Source organism: Oryctolagus cuniculus, chromosome 2 (assembly GCF_051225735.1).
Source record: "Oryctolagus cuniculus isolate XC-2025 breed Fujian yellow rabbit chromosome 2, ASM5122573v1, whole genome shotgun sequence".
NCBI lineage: Eukaryota > Metazoa > Chordata > Mammalia > Lagomorpha > Leporidae > Oryctolagus > Oryctolagus cuniculus.
The window spans coordinates 112,626,838-112,643,466 of NC_142868.1; the positions used below are offsets into that span (position 1 = coordinate 112,626,838).

Consider the following 16,629-nt stretch of genomic DNA (forward strand, 5'->3'; position numbering starts at 1 on the left):
ACTGTGCTTAAGTTCTTTTGATCTCGCGACTGTCACGCCATTGGGCTGTAAGCACCTCAAGGCTTCTTTGAGTGCCCTTGGGCCTTGGATGGTACCAGGCTCTCAGCACACAAGGGCCAGATGCACATGAGCGGCAGTTGACTCCCGACACACACCTGTGCACTCGGTCTCTCCAGCTCGTCGTGCCTGCTCCTGCCTCGGGGTCTTTGCACGTGTTGGATCCCTCTTTGTGGAATCCCTCTGCCTGCCCCGAGATCCATGGTGCTCACTCTCTTACCCTCTCGGGTCTCGGCTCAAGTGCTACCCTCTTGCACAGACCTTCTCTGCTCACCCTGGGCATGTGCTGGGGCAGAGTGGTTAAGACGCTGCTGTGGACACCTGCGTCCTACATCAGTGTCTGGTTCAAGTCACCGCCTCTGCTTGCGGCCCAGCTCTCTGCTAATGTGCACCTTAGGAGGCAGCAGGTGATGGCTCACAAACTTGAATCCCTGCCACACACATGGGATGTGCAGCCGGATGGGGCTCCAGGCTCCTGGCTTCGGCCTGACCCAGCTCTGGCCTTTGGAGAAAGCACTCTCTTTCTCTCTCTCTCTTGCTCCGTCTTTCAAATTACAAACAAAAAACAGCTCTACTGCATCTGCTACTCATCGCTATGTGATGTGATCTTTACCCAGTTCGCTCTCCACCCCTACTTGGGACAGAGCTTCTGCTCTCTTCCCCCTTTTCTTTCTTGTTCACTGCCGTCCATCAGTGCCCTGAGTGACCCAATGAATGAACGAGGGAACGGGTTTGCATTTGCTTTCGAGTTTTCAGTTTCACTGACCACCCATGCATGCAGTGACACCACAGCCCCCAGCCATTCGGATCTTAGAGCTTTTACGAAATCCTTCAATATCAGATGTAGCATAAATCTTTCCCCAGGTTCTTCTTTTCCAAAATGTCCTGATTTCTGATGAGTTTTCAAATCACAAGGCTACATTTTCAGGTAGAACCCTTTAGTTTGGATACAGAAGGATGAAACTCTGTGATTCTATCGCAGATTCACTCAACCGTCCATCAAAAAACATACTGAAAATGGCATCCATACCGACCTTGTACAGATCTCTTTCTTGTCATTTGATTCCCTAAACAATATGGTATAGCAACCATATACAGGGCATTGACGTTGCATTAGGTACTGTAAGCCATCTAGAGTTGATTTAGAGTGTGCAAGAGGATGTGTGTTGGTTACATGCAGATACGATCCCATTGCACCGAAGGGACTGGAACATCTGTGGATTTTGGTACCCTTGGGGTATCCTAGGACTGACCCTAGGATGCTGGTGGACGGCTGCTGGCTGATGCACACTGCACTGGTTTATGCTTGTCTGCTCTGGGTCCCAGGTTCCCTACTGGACCAGGAGTCCCTTGTGAGTAAGGACAGCTCTCGTGCGTCTCAGTCATCTGTTGCTTACTAAAGCCACTCGAGGCCTGTGTGAATGTGACAGGCTTGGGGGCAGGGTCTAGTCTATATCCTGCCTTCCGATCTGTGATCTTCCAGAAGCGAGGGCTTGTGACTTGTTGATTGAATTTCAGGGCCATTTCTCCACTGGTGACCCCATCAGTGGAAATGGCTGCAAGGGGAGGGCTCGGAATGGACTCTGGGGGACCAGGAGGTGGGGACGAGGTGGCTCTGGAGCACAGGACAAGGATCAGAGGCAGCCGCTCCCAGGGCAGTGTTTCAAACCAGGGGTGGGCAACAGGGGTGGAAGACGATGCGCAGGAGGCTTCGAGGGTCTGGGATGTCCTCGTCCTCCTCCATTCAATGTCAAGGCTGAATGTTTGTGCTACACGGTGTCTTTAAGGGCAGGAGTGAGGCACTGAGGTGGGTGCTCATAAAGAAGCCCATACAACTTGGACTTCAACGTGGTTGCAAAACAAGAAGGAAAAAAAAAAAACAGCTGACTGCCATCATCTCCCCCAACTCCCCGTCCACGGGGGAGCAGCGCAGGTTTCCAGCGTGTGTGGGTCCCTGGAATCAAGACGCCGTGGCCTGCAGGGAGCAAGCCTGCTCTAGTGGCCAGGACTGACCGTGGAGAGGGGCCTCCCTTACCTGGGTTGATATCACAGGCGACTCTCTGAGCAGGTGCTGGTTTGTGACCTGGGCCGAGGCCATCTGCCCGGGAAGCTGAGGGCTCACCACGAGCTGGGGCTGAGACACTGATGTCCTTTGCTGCAGCTGCTGCTGGGCCTCGGGCCGCTGGGGGCTGCTGAAGCTCAGGGAGACAGCTGGCTGCTGCAGAAACATCTGGGAGCACAAGAGAAACGTCTGTAAGGTGCGGGTGCGTCTCGCAGGTGCACGCGTCTTCTTCGTCTCCTCTGTCCACAGCCAGAGGTCAGCCTGCCTGCTGTTCCCGAGCACTGTGAGTGCCTCTGACACCACAGCTCAGTGCAAGGCGCTGGACAGAGGTGGGTGGGACGGACATTGCCCCAGTATGCATGAAGGCCACGGTCAAGTGACTGGGGCCAGATATTCCACAAATACATGTTTTTCAAAGATTTCGTTTATTTGAAGGACAGAGTTACAGAAAGAGGTAGAGGTAGAGGTAAAGGTAGGGAGGGAGAGAGAGAGAGAGAGAGAGAGAGAGAGAGGTCTTCCATCCACTGGTTCACTCCCCATATGGCTGCAGTGGCTGGAGCTGCACTGATCCGAAGCCAGGAGCCAGGAGCTTATTCCTGGTCTCCCATGGGGGTGCAGGGGTCCAAGCACTTGGGCCATCCTCTGCTGCTTTCCCAGGTGCATTAGCAGGGAGCTGGATCCAAAGTGGAGCAGCTGGGACTCGAACCGGCACCCATATGGGATGACGATGCTGCAGGCTGGGGCTTTTACCTGCTGTGCCACAGCGTTAGCCCCTCCATAAATAATTTGAGATGTTTTCTTAGAGACCAGGTTGACTTAGCAGAAGGAAGAGACATCTGTGGATGGAGTGAATGAGTGAATGACATGGTAATGGTGGCAGAAGGGTGGCTAGTCTGTGGCATGGGCCGTGTTGTCCTTACAGTAGAACCAGGGCTGAATGAACCTCTGACCAGCGAGCAGGGTCTGTACCCAGGCTGCTGTGGCGAGTCTTCAATTTGGCACTCTCAGCTGAGAGGCAAATCCGCACCCATTAAGTAAGAGAGGCTGCCTCCCTGGGCAGGATGACTTGGCATCAGGTCCATGGACTGGAGACGTAGGTATAGGCTTTGTAATCGCCATGATAATCCCTGTGTGTTCTCTAACTGAGATGTTTCAGACATTAAGAGACTGGCAGGGCAGATGCTGTGGTGCAGAGGGTTAAGCCACCACCTGTGATGTCTGTATCCCACAAGGGTGCCAGTTTGGGTCCCGACTGCTCCACTTCTGATCCAGCTCCCTGGGAAAGCAGCGGAAGATGGCCCAAGTGCTTGGGCCCCTGCACCCATGTGGGAGACCTGGAAGAAGCTCCTGGCTCTTGGCTTCGGCTTGGCGCAGCCCTGGCCTTTGCAGCCATTTAGGGAATGAACCAGTGGATGGAAGCTTGCTCGCTCGCTTGCTCTCTTTCTCTCTCTCTCATTCTGCCTTTCAGATAAGTAAATACATCTTTAAAAAAGAAACTGTCATATATTAGCCTGGTATTTTTAATTTGAAAGGCTGAGGAGAATTTGCTGAGGCATATAAAGACTGCTGACATGTTTTTGAGAATCCTGATGGAGTTCAAATGACTTTCATGTATGGTCAGCCCTCCACACCCTCCAGTTCTGGGTCTGCAGATCCAACCAACTGTACACCAAAGCTGTTAAAAAAAGAGCTGCCTCCGAGGCATCCATTTGGTCCAGCAGTTAAGAGGCTGGCTGATGCCTGCACCTCCTATCTGAGTGCCTGGTTTCCCTACTCCGCTTCTGTTTTTATTTACTTATTAAAATTTGTGTTAAGATTTATTTACTTATTTGAAAGGCAGAATCACAGAGAGAGGTAGAGACAAAGAGAGATCTTCTATCCAGTGGTTCACTCCCCAAATGGCTATTAACAGCTGGAGCAGATTGAAGCCAGGAGACAGCAGCTTCATCTGGGTCTCCCACATGGGTGGCAGGGGCCCGAGGACTTGGGCCATCTTTGGCTGCTTTCCCAGATGCATGAGCAGGGAGCTGGACCGGAAGTGGAGCAGCTGGGATTTGAACTGGTGCTCATATGGGATGCCAGTGTCACAGGTAGTGGCTTAACCCTCTGTGCCACAATTCCAGTTCCACCTGCTTCTAGATCTTGCTTCCTGCTAATGTGCACCCTGGGAAGCAGCATTTTATGGCTCAGGTACTTGGCTCCCTGCCACCTACTTGTGAGACCCGGGCTCTTGGCTTCAGACTGATCTAGCCTAGGCTGTTGTAGGCATTTGGGGAGTGAACCAGCGCATGGAAGAGTGCTCTCTCTCTCTGCCATTCAAATAAAATGAAAATAAGACTTAAAAAAAAAAAAGAATTTCATCCCTACCAAGTATGTACTGACTGTTTTTTCATAATTCCCTAAATAGTACAATGTAACAACTATTTATGTAGCATTTCCCTTGTAGTAGGTGTTATAAGTTATTTGGAGCTGATTTGAAGTGTACAGGAGGATCTATGTAGGTTATATGCAAAGACTACCCTGTTTTTATATAAGAGTTTCAGCATCCTTGGATCTTGGTACCCACCACGGGTCCTGGAACCAGTTCAGTATAGATACAAGGAATGGCTGTCTTCAGTTTAAAACAGTGTTTAGCAAGGTTAACTTCTTAGGTTTATAGATGTGCCTCATTAGCTATGTGAAATGTTTGAAAGATTCAGCTATGTTAAATTTGTAAAATTAATGGTCTTGGTAGATAATCTTGATTATTCACAATTCATTAAAACTTATAAAATAATTGGACATAAAAACACAAATGAAAGCCTTTGCTCTTTTTATGTCAAATAAGATTTTAAGAAAAATAAGATCTATAAGTTGACTCAAAATGTTTAAGAAAAACAAGTGTTTTAAACTATTTTTTAAAAAAGATTTATTTATTTGAAGGCAGAGTTACAGAGAGAGAAGGAGAGACAGAGAAGGAGAGAGAGAGAGACAGACAGACAGACAGACATTCCATTTGCTGGTTCACCCCCCAGATAGCTGCAACAGCCAGGGTTGGGCCAGGCCAGGAGCTTCATTCAGGTCTCCCTTCCTAGGCTCATTAGCAGGGAGCTGGGTTGGAAGTGGAGCATCCGGGACTGGAACTGACACCCACATGGGATGCTGGCATCACAGGCAGTGGCTCAGTCTGCTACACCACAATGCCAGCCCCCCAGGAAACAACTTTAATAGTTTCAACAATAATTTTCCTAAACACCTGTAACTAACTCATTCAATAAAAATCCCTCTTGGGCTTAAACAATATCGATTGATAGTTTATAGATCACATTTTCTTTTTAAAAATTTCTTTGGGAGAGCGAATATGAATGAATGAATGAATATCTCGAGCCCATCTGCAGGTTTACTCCCCCAGTGCTAGCAATGGCTAGGACCAGACTGAGGCCAGAGCTGGGGGCTACTGATGCAAACCAAATCTCCCACGTGGGTGGCAGGAACCCTATTCCTTGAACCATCACCGCTGCTTCCCAGGGCTGCACAGGCCGGAAGCTCTCGGAGTCAGGAGCTGGAGCCAGATGTCAAACCCAGGCACGCCAATATGGAATGCAGGCGTCTTAACCGCTAGGCCAGACGCCTGCTCCCGTGTCAAGGTTCTTGACACACAACGTTCCAGTCCAGCCCATTAGCTTTGAGTTCTTCAGCAGGAAGGCCCGCTTCTCTGCAGTGTCTGGCATCTTTAATCCCCATTTCTGCAGACTCAGTGCAGTGCAACCTCATGCCCGGTCCAGAACAGAAGTGCGGACATCTGCTGAGGCACAGAGCAGGTCTGGAAAGGCAGATGTGGAACCACACCCTGATGATGCCAAGAAGGGCACTTAAAAATCAGGTGGCTCAGGGTGAACAGCTGCTCGAGGTGTTTGGATGCGTGGTTGTGATGCTCGCATCCCGCATCCCGCATCCCAGCACCCGTGTGTGCGATTCCTGCCTCCGACTCCTGATTCCAGCTTCCTGCTCATACAGACCCTGGGAAGCAGTGGTGATGGCCCAAGTCATTGCACTCCTGCCAGCCACATGGAAGACCTGATATGTGCCTCCCAGACTCGGCCCTGGCCCAGGCCGTGCCGATGTAGGCATGCAGGGAGGGAAGCAGTGCATGGAAACCCATTCTGTCTTTTTCTCTGCTTCTCGCATAAATGAAACATTAAAAGAGATCAGACAGCTCAAGTGTCTGCTTAGAGATGGGTTCGGTCATTGGCCAGCAGGTGCCTGATGTTGTGGGGTTTTCCCACTCATCTCTCATGCCCCCATCAGCAGCAGCGAAGCCTGCAGTTTTGAAATGAGGGCTCTTGTGTCACTTTGGCTGATAGGAGTCATTTTTCAGGTGTTCGTCATCCTATGTACGCACGCGTTCGGGTGTGCGTACAATCTCAGCTATCATGAGGCTGGTTTACAACACAGGAGGTGACCCGTTTGTCATCACTTCAGCAACTCCTAAATCTGATACTCAAACCCAATTACCATATATTTTTCTTGTAGGATATAATTTACCTTCTGATTGGTGGTCAAGTAAACGTACCCCTAGTATATCCCTTATTTAACGTAGCTTACATCAGACATACCTCCGTTCAAATTCCCACCCTACCATCTAGTAACAGTATGACCACGGACAATTTTCCTCACTTTTCAAAGCCTAGTTCCTCATTAATAAAACAGTGGCGTTAAGAATACATATCTCATAAAAGATTAAATGAGATTCATGCATATAAGTACCCGAGCCAGAGTCAGTGCAAAACAAATGTATGCCAGCTACTAAGTAACAATGTTTACAATTTCAAGAGGAGGCTTTTCCTCCTGTGACTCCCGGTGATCGGCTAAATTAATGAAAGGAATGCTTGGCAAACTGAATGAAGCTTTTACATTCAGGACATCTGCTGGTGTTACGTAAGACAGGGCAGTGTGCTGCTCTGTCCCACTGCTGAACAGAAACCCTGCATCCCACAGTGCTCGGCCAAGTAGCCGGCACTAACAGGTGTCTGTTGATGGGGAGATGTACGGGGGAAAGGATGGGAGGAAGGAAGAATGGATGGATGGATGGAAGGAAGGCAGGTGGAGGCATGGATGGAGGTAAAGACGGAGGGGTGGGGGCAGGTGTTCCACGCAGCAGTTAAGTTGCAGCTTGGGATGCCCACATCTCATTTTCAGGGCTCCTGGGTTTGAGTCCTGGCCCCACGTCTGTTCCAGTTTCCTGGTAACATTCACCTTGGGAGTCAGGAGGTGATGACTTAAGTACTTGGGTCTCTTCCACCCCTGTGGGAGACCTGAATTAAGAATGAGGCTTCTGGCTTTAGCCTGGCTCAGTTGTGATTGTTGTAGGCATTTGGGGGGTGAACCAGCGGCTGGAATATCTCTCTCTCTCCATCCTGTCTCCTCTCTCTCCCTCTCTCTGTCTCTCTCTCTCTGCATCAGTATATTTTTTCAACTAAATGCTATAAATGAAACCAGGGAAGGTGACTGGATGGAGAGGTGTGAGGAAGAAGGTTGGACGATGGACAGACTGACAAAAGGAAGGGCGGACCAAAGAACATTGGGCCTTCCTATGAGTGACCAGCAGAGGGCGACGTACTCTCAAAAAGGGAGCCTTAGGCTGGATGGGGGAAGAAGGGCCCGAAGGCCTGGCCCACGCAGAGCCCACAGCATACACGGACACCCAAGCATCAGTAGGCTTCAGCGATGATCAGGGTCCCGCCAGTCTCACTTCACGGGGAAGGAGCTGGGGGTAATTTTGACTTGCTTATTTTTTACAGTTGAATCACAGAGCTTGCAACCAAGCATCAGATTTTGGTTAAGCCTTTTGGAGTGTTTGATGGTATTTCAAAAAAGCTGGAATCAAGAATTTGTTTTGGCACAGAAATGGTGACGTTTACCACTTTCTCATACTACACGGGCTTTTCAAAGCCCCTCCCATGCATGGATTTCATTAGAACCTGCACCAAAACAAGCTTTGCTTCTCATTCTGTTTTCCACGAACTTTCTGAAGTACGCTTGTGTTTCTTTAAGCGCCAAAGAGGAAAAAGCAAGGAGGCAGACTGCTGGAGGGAAACCTTCTCGGCTCTGGCTATCTGTGGATTTCCACGTTCTCTGGAAAATTCCACTGCAGAGATAGGGCCGGGGAGGCAGCGCGGGGATGGAGCACACGGGAGAGCGTGGCTTCCACGGTGCCCCCCCACCCCACCCCCAGGACGCACCAGCCATAGGGGGAGCCATCCTGATTGCACCAGGGGGCCAAAAGCCAGAGCCTGGCTACCTGTTACTTTGCCACCCGGCTTCTGTGTCTGGCCAGGCAGGAAGCAGAGGGCCCCCGGCACGGAGGAGGATGCTCGCACACCCACTGAGCCTTTAGCTAAACACTTTAATCAGTGTGGGGCTTCAGCTTCCCCCTTCCTGCTACCAGAAAAACTCCATTAAGGTAACCGGAGCCACACGAATTCTGGGGCCCCATCAGGCCCTGCATTAGAGAGGAAAAGTCTCCAGCTGGGAGAGAAGAAGTTCAAAATCCTACAGCTTTCTGACTGCACTCGGACCTGGTCCATGCAGGGGTGTGGCCGCCGGGGGCAGGGGTCAGGCTGTCTAGTGAGGGGCACAAAATACACACATGCCTGAGCAGGAGCGGGTGCAGGTGCAGGGCGGTAGCTTGCCCTGGACTGCTCTCTCTCTCTCTCTCTCTCTTGCTCAAGATTGATTGATTGATTTGAAAAGTAGAGTTACAGAGAGAGAGAGAGAGAGGCAGAGGCAGAGAGAGATCTTCCATCCACTGGTTCACTCGCCAGATGGCCAGGCTGAAGCCAGGAGCTTCTTCCAGGTCTCCCACATGGGTGCAGGGGCCCAAAGACTTGGGCCAGCTTCCGCTGCTTTCCCAGGCCATAGCAGAGAGTTGGATTAGAAGTGGAGCAGCTGGGACTAGAACTGGCGCCCCTATGGGATGCCTGTGTTGCAGGCAGTGGCTTAATGCGCTGTGCCCCAGCGACGACCCCTGGACTCCTCTCTTTTTCCCAAACAAAACAAAAAAATGGCAGGAGGAGAGGATTGCTATCCACTGGTTGACTCCCCAAATGCCCACAACAGCAGGGGCTCAGAACTCAATCAAGGCCTCCTATTTGAGTGGCAGGGACCTAGCTGCTGCTGCCTCCCAGGGTCTGCATGAGCTGGAACTCAGAGCAGAGCTGGGACTTGAGCCCAGGCACTCTGATAAGGGAGGCAGGCGTCCCACCTGCATTTTCACTGCCAAGCCAAATGCCCAGACCTGGGTTACTCTTTTTAGGGTGAGGGCCCAGCTCTGCCAGGGAGGGCTGTGCAGGCACAGGACGTGGGGGTGGGGCACTGTCTGAAAAGCCCGCAATGAATGCCCTTGAGGGTCGGGCCACATTGTTGGGATCTCAGAGAGGCAGCGTGGCCTGAGCAAGGCTTCTCCCCTGGCCATCAGCACATGAGCACAGGATGTGGGAGTCACAGCGTGCCGGCTCAGGCTGCGCCCTGGTGGAATCTGCGTGTCACAGACGCTGGAGCTGTGTGGCCAGGGGAGGGGGCCTGTGGCAGGACTGGGGGCAGCAGCAGGGACGGGGCCCTGACCACTTTCCTGGGGCAGCTCTGTGACTCCCTTCTGTCTCTCTCAAAAGGAGTCCCAAAAGTGACAACAATAAGAGCTGCTGCAGGTTGGAGCATCAGAGGGTACCCCCCCCCAACCCTGGGCATGCCACAGTTGGGGGCGCAGAGGAGCCAGCCCAAGGCTGGGGTACACACAGCACCACCCCCCATCTCTCCCTCAATTCATCTGCCCAGCCTCTGTCTCAGGGCACTCCTATGCATTTGGAGAAAATTGAATTGAGAGAGATTTTGTGCAAAAATGTTGAAATCCATGCAGATGCGGGGTCATCACGAAAGCGCATGGTAAGCAAGGCTCGTGAAAAAAACTCTGTGTGTGGATTTCCAAGCTGTTTGCAGCAAAGCGAACCTATCGTTTCATTCTATCTTCCAAGAACTTCTGGACAGACCATCGCAGAGAGTAGACAGAGCTTCCGTCTCTCTCTGCCGGCAGCCCAGGGAAGCCACGGGAGCTACTAGGGACCAGCTGGGGACCCACTGGCACCTGTGCCGGGGTGTCAAAGGCCACAAGCCTGGCTGAACATGCAGGTGAGGTAGTGACCGGTGAGGGGGGAGGGAGGAGGGCATCGTGCCTGGGCCTGGAGACGGGGAGGCAGGGCTGGACTTGCACTTTGCCCCTGGACGTTGCAGACGCTTTGTAAGCCATCGGGGGCTCCCTGAGGTGGTGCAGAGGAGGCTCAGGAGGAAGCCTCGTCTGCCCTGAAACGATCACTAAGGGCAGTCCCCTCGCGCGGGGTGGACGCGGACACACGGCAGAGGGCATCACCTGGACGTTGGAGTCCTGGACCAGGTACAGCTGCTCCTGGATCTTGTGCAGCTCTTCCTGCTGCCACCGGATGTTGGCCTGCAGGATGCGCGTCCGCTGCTCCAGCTGGTCTTTGATGGTCTGGAACATGCTGAACTGTGCTGAAAACTGCAAGGTCACGGGGTCACTGCCACCTGCAGGCCGGTCTTGCTGAGCAGCCCAGGCACGCATGCCTCCCTTCCCTGGCCCGTGAATTCCCAAGGAGCCCGCTGCAGGGGCGCCTGCACGGAGCAGGGAGCAGGGGCTGGGGCCCGGCCCAGGGTCATGGCTGCAGGACAGCCTAAGTCTGCAGGCCTGGCTGACCACTGGGCCATTCAGGAGGTGTTCAGTTTGCGATTTGCTGCAGGTCGCACGGCTGGATTGGCCAAGGGCAGCCAGTGAAGCCCGAGGCCCAGGAGCTGCGTGAGGCCAAGAAGTTTTGCAAGTAAGGGCCTGCTCCCAGCCCCTGCCCCTGCCCCAGTCACGGAAGCTTGGGCACCAGACTGTGTATAAAAGACAGATTCTGCTGCTACCCCTGAGCTCAAAACACACCGGAGCTGTGCCAGATCACAAGAAAACTTCCATCCGAGGGTGCACTCGGCTGGGATCTTGATGGAGAATTTGAACAAGCAAGCAAGCTGCATCAGGTAGGTGGTTTAGAAAACAAACAAGAGGCCGGCGCCGCGGCTCACTAGGCTAATCCTCCGCCTAGCGGCGCCGGCACACCGGGTTCTAGTCCCGGTCGGGGCGCCGGATTCTGTCCCGGTTGCCCCTCTTCCAGGCCAGCCCTCTGCTGTGGCCAGGGAGTGCAGTGGAGGATGGCCCAGGTGCTTGGGCCCTGCACCCCATGGGAGACCAGGAGAAGCACCTGGCTCCTGGCTCCTGCCATCGGATCAGCGCGGTGTGCTGGCCGCAGCGCGCTGGCCGGGGCGGCCATTGGAGGGTGAACCAACTGCAAAAGGAAGACCTTTCTCTCTGTCTCTCTCTCTCACTGTCCACTCTGCCTGTCAAAAAAAAAAAAAAAAAAAAAAAAAGAAGAAGAAAACTTCCATGGTGGGTTCTACAAAGTCAGGAGCGGCTGGCTGCTGCACCGCCCACCTCCAGGGGCCACAGCTGTGGCGGCTGAGCTGGTTCCGCGCGCGAGCGACCCAGCACGGTGCATACATCCTGAGCGTCAGCTACTTCTGGAAGCAGCCCGAGCTTTCCAGGGTGTTCCAGGCACCCAGCGGTCAGTCTCTGGTAAGAAGATCTACTCTCACGTTCGACACAAAGGAGACTTCTTGGCCAACTACCCCATTGCCTCCCCGAGTTTTGCTTTCTCTTCTTTTTCCCTGAAGGGAGCTTCATTGATAACACTGGGGAAGGGAGTGTGTGTGTCAGGGGGGAACACAGGATCTCATTGATTCCCTGGGTTGGAAGGAGAACTGTCTGACTTGAAAAGTCAGTGTTTTGCAGGATGCCGTAAAGAACACAGCCGTTATTCCACACAGTGCGTCTAACACACTGAGGGCAGTGACTGCTAGACAAAGCCTCCGTCACATCGGTGTGTATCACCAGCATCGATGTGCTTCCCTACGCGGGACCTGCAGGTCAAAGCAATTCTCATTTCATGTGCCTTTGGCTTAAAAAACAAAAACAAAAACAAAAACAAACAAAAAAACTCACTCATCTCAGACCAGATGTGCTTTAGGAAATTTACAGAAAAAAAAATCTTTTGGCTTTTTCCCTTTTGGCCTAACGAGGACGGATGCGGACTCTCTCAATGCGCGGACTCTGGGTGGGTGCCTTCTATACCTCGCCGCGCAAGCACACGTTCCCTCACCGCAGGAGAGCAGGAGAGACCCCTCTACCGAGTTCCATCGGCTGGGGAACCACTTCTTGGGACCCAGAGCCAGCTCCTGGCCAAGCTAAGAAACCCCAGAGGGACAGCTCTGGCTTCAAAAGAGCGTCTGTCCGTTGGCTCCGCAGCCGTACACGGGGTGCACAGCAGGTCCCGCTTGCCTGCTGTCCCTCCGCCTCTTCATCTGGCTAACTTCTACCCATCCTCCCGCAGCCAACACAAATGTCACCTCCTCCCCGATTATTCTCTCTCTGGTTCCATAAAATCCCTGCCCCGCCATGAGCGGTGTCTCTACCTATCTGCTCATCTCCTCTCCGAGCACTAGGGCGAGGGTTGTTACAGTCATTTCTGCGTCCTAGCGTCTCTCACTCCTTGGCCCAGATAGTAACTTAGTGCACGTGGCTAAAACCAGGAAGCAGTTACTCAGCAAAGCTGTAATCCACTCTCCCTGCCCCCCTATTTTTTTTTTTAAAGCAAATGTGATATTTATAGTCCCAGACTCACAGCTTTTTGAGCCTTTCAAAGCCTCCCAATAACATTCGACCTAATTCAGACCTTTTTCCTTTTTTTTAAAAAATATCATGGCCAATTTAGAGGTATTAAAAAATGACAAGAATGCAGAAAAGTGGCAGAGAGCTGAGCAAACATGAGTGAGAGGTTTCAAAAGCAGGCCCTGGAGGAAGGGACGTGGGGAACGCATGCGGACAGGACAAGGATGAAGGAAGAAGACAGGTGCGCTTTGAGGAAGCAGCAGTCCCCGCCCACGTCAGGGCCGCGGTTGCTGCGTAAGTGGGTGACGCACGTCAGCATCGATAACCCCCGTGTGCTCCACAGCAAGTCATACGTTGTGTCTGGAGGAGGCACCGCCCGTCTCCTGCATCCCAGACTCACCTGGGCCATGGGAGCAGCTGGGCTCTGCAGAATGGTCTGAGGCAGGAGCTGCTGCGTGACGTCACAAGATGAAGGGGAGGGCAGAGGGGCCTGGGGAAGAGAGCGGGGCCTCGGTGACAAATACTGCTACTGGGCCCCCGCAGCGGTGCGGGAGGCCGCATCTCAGTCAGTCGCTTGGGTCACAGGAGGCCCTTCTGCATGCACTTGGGAAACGGCTGGGAGTCAGGACTTCCGGAAGGTACAGGCAGCTGTTCGATGGGTGCACCACTTCCCAGACAGGGCATGCCGTCAGGGTGGACACACACAGGGGCTGGACTGCAGGTGGCCTGGAGCAGGCCCCTGGAGCACTCGGGGCCGCCGATGCGTGTCCAGCACGGCGTGGTCTGCAAGGCCCCCAGAACCCCCCAGTGCTGCTTGGCTCCCCTTTCCTGTCTCTTGTTTCACACCCCAGCCCTGGTGGATCTGGCTGCTCTTGTCCCCAGGGGGTTCATCCCCAGCAGTGCTGTCCAGCACGATCCTGTCCTCTCTGCCTCCATGACCCCACACTGGCCATGAAGACCGGGGCCCCTTCACTGCCTCTCTGCGGGGTCCGCAGGGACCCCAGGGCAGTGAGCTGAGTGGCATTGTTGCTTCCCAAGATCACTCGGGTAGGTGGCATGGGGTAGGGGACAATTTGCAGAAACAAGAAATGAAATCCTAGGGGCTGGTACTGTGGCGTAGCAGGTAAAGCCACTGCCTGTGGGGCGGGCATCCCATATGGGCGCTGGTTCAAGACCTGGCTGCTCCACTTCTGATCCAGCTCTCTGCCAACGCACCAGGGAAAGCTGTACAAGATGACCCAAGTGATTGATGCTGCACGCTGCTAAGGTAGATGGCAACAAAAGATCAGAATGGCGTGGTCTGGGTAGTGCCCTTGCACGCTTTCCCCAACATCCTGGGGCAATCTGGAGCATACTAGGGACACCCCCTGCTGTGTACACAGAGCTGCACTTGGGCTGATGGTTTCCCAGCATCCTCCCTGGGTTGAGGCCGGGGCGGTGTAGGGGGGTCCTCAGGGTCCCTGTGGCTTTGACCCCAGCTGGGAAGCTATGAGTTTTCTTTTTCAGGAAAAGCACCTGGCTCCTGGCTCCTGCCATCGGATCAGCGCGGTGTGCCGGCCACAGCGCGCCGGCCGCGGCGGCCATTGGAGGGTGAACCAAAGGCAAAGAAAGACCTTTCTCTCTGTCTCTCTCTCTCACTGTCCACTCTGCCTGTCAAAAAAAAAAATCCACTTGGATTTTGAATTTTTTGAACATTTTTTTGACAGATAAAGTTAGACAGTGAGAGAGAGAGAGAGACAGAGAGAAAGGTCTTCCTTCCATTGGTATACCCCCCAAATGGCCGCCACGGCTGGCGCCCTGCACCAATCCGAAGCCAGGAGTCAGGTGCTTCCTCCTGGTCTCCCACGTGGGTGCAGGGCCCAAGCACTGGGCCATCCTCCACTGCCCTCCCAGGCCACAGCATAGAGCTGGACTGGAAGAGGAGCAACTGGGACAGAACCAGCACCCATATGGGATGCTGGCACTGCAGGCAGATGATTAGCCAAGTGAGCCACAGCGCCGGCCCCCACTTGGATTTTGTGTCCTATAAATGCAGCCACGTTAATTTCATTATGAAAATGTTTCCGTTTGGTTGCCAGTTAAATAATTTACCTTCCTCTCCCCATACCCGGGCCATCCTATTCTCCACGGCTAAGGAAGAGGCGGCTTGTGGCTCGTTGTCCCTGCAGCCTCGGTCACAGGGAGCATACTGCTGGTGAGAGACCCTGTGCCACATACGTACCGGCATGGTGGCGGCCTGGCTGAGCCCAGGCACCCGTAACTCCTGCGGTAGAGTGGCCGACCTTGGCAATGTCACGGTGCTGGCCTCTGCCATCAGTTTGGTTGGCGTGGCTGTAAGAAGGCAAGGCGTTATCTTCCTGACTCACGTGTACTCACAAGCTGTCTTCGCAACCAGTGGCAGGACTCAAGGGCTTGGCTGGAACCTTGCTAAACTGCTCAGCGTGGAAGCAGGTAGAAGACACCACAAGCAAGTCCCAGAACTCATTTCCACCAGGGGTGTCCAACCAACCACCTGCCCCATCAGACACCTCACTGGGGTTACCAAGAGCAGCTAAGTTACATGACCCACATGTCACCCACTTTCTGTCTTTGTCTTGCACCGCAGTGGAAAGATAGGAGTACGTAGGGCACGAGGGGTGCAGACTGCAGGACAACCTCTGTTCCCAGGCACAGACAGCCCTGACTCCGCTCAGGCCTGGGGACCCTTGTGGGACTGATCCTGGTCCAGTGAGGCCCCCTGGGCCACGCCCCCTCCATGGCAGGGCACTCACAGGTGGGTTCTGACATGGCCGTGTGCGAGGACTTGTGGGAACTCCTTGAGGATGCCGATGGCGAGGGGCTGGCGTGAAGGCCTGGGGCGCCTGCGTCCAGCGCGCTGAAGGGCTGCTGAGGTTCCAGGCCAGAGCCCTTGTCCTGAAACACACAAACACACAGCCCGTGTTTTGGCATCTCGCCATGGGAATGAATGGAGGAGACCCTGGAGGCTGCCGGGAGACCCCCAAAGCACACTGGGCCGGAGTCGGACAGACACGGCTGCAGGGATTGTAGCTGGTAAGCAGTAGGTACTACGCTTCCCCACCTTTTATTTTGATTTAGATGTTCCCAGCTGACTTTGCATTTTATTTTTTCCTTAAAACTGTCACCTTGACACCCAGAATCTCGGCTTTCCAAGAAAAGGGGCAGAGTTGGGATGCAGATGCAAGGTTGCTTTTGGCATCACACTGTTAACGTGTCCAGTGAGACAGACACACTGCCTCCCATGACTTCTCTCTGCAGCCTCTGTGCCCTCACATGGAGAATGAGCAAAGGGCCTGTGGCCTCCTCTCCCGAACTCTGCCTCCGCACTGATCCTGCCACCAGGATGTCTCTGCCTCAAACAAACAATGCAGCTCCGATGGTTATGACCTTGAGGGACATACTCCCATCCTCCATGGCCTACGTACAGGGATCATTTTAATTAAAAGACATAGTTATTTCTTTCCTGAACCCTGTTTCTGCCTTGTCTTAAAGTGGAAATTGCCGGAAACCAATGGGCTACATGGACAGGCTGGTCTATAACCCACAGTCTCGGGCACAAAATCCTGTTTGTGTGAGTTGCAATGGTGGTTCTTGTTGAGGTTGATTTCTTTTCTAAGAGGAGGTGCATGGTGGGGGCAAGAGGCGTGGAGTCACCACACAGACCCTGGGAGTTGGGTGAAAGCAGGCCTGAGGCGAGCAGCCGGCAGATTCGTTTATTTCAGTTGGTGCAGCAGCTTATATA

General features: G+C 53.3%; 1 protein-coding gene across 7 annotated transcripts in view; it reads right to left on the minus strand.

Annotated features, from left to right (window-relative positions):
• The window catches only part of NPAS2 (neuronal PAS domain protein 2), a 184,162-nt gene that overhangs the window by 8,140 nt on the left and 159,393 nt on the right, over positions 1-16,629 (minus strand). For all 7 annotated transcript variants that reach the window (XM_070068724.2, XM_070068721.2, XM_070068722.2 and 4 more), the window contains 5 exons: positions 15,641-15,782; positions 15,091-15,200; positions 13,270-13,359; positions 10,521-10,667; positions 2,093-2,287 (listed from right to left, as the gene is read on the minus strand). In XM_070068724.2, coding sequence (XP_069924825.1) covers positions 2,093-2,287; positions 10,521-10,667; positions 13,270-13,359; positions 15,091-15,200; positions 15,641-15,782 — 684 coding nt within the window. The remainder of the gene's footprint in view (positions 1-2,092; positions 2,288-10,520; positions 10,668-13,269; positions 13,360-15,090; positions 15,201-15,640; positions 15,783-16,629) is intronic.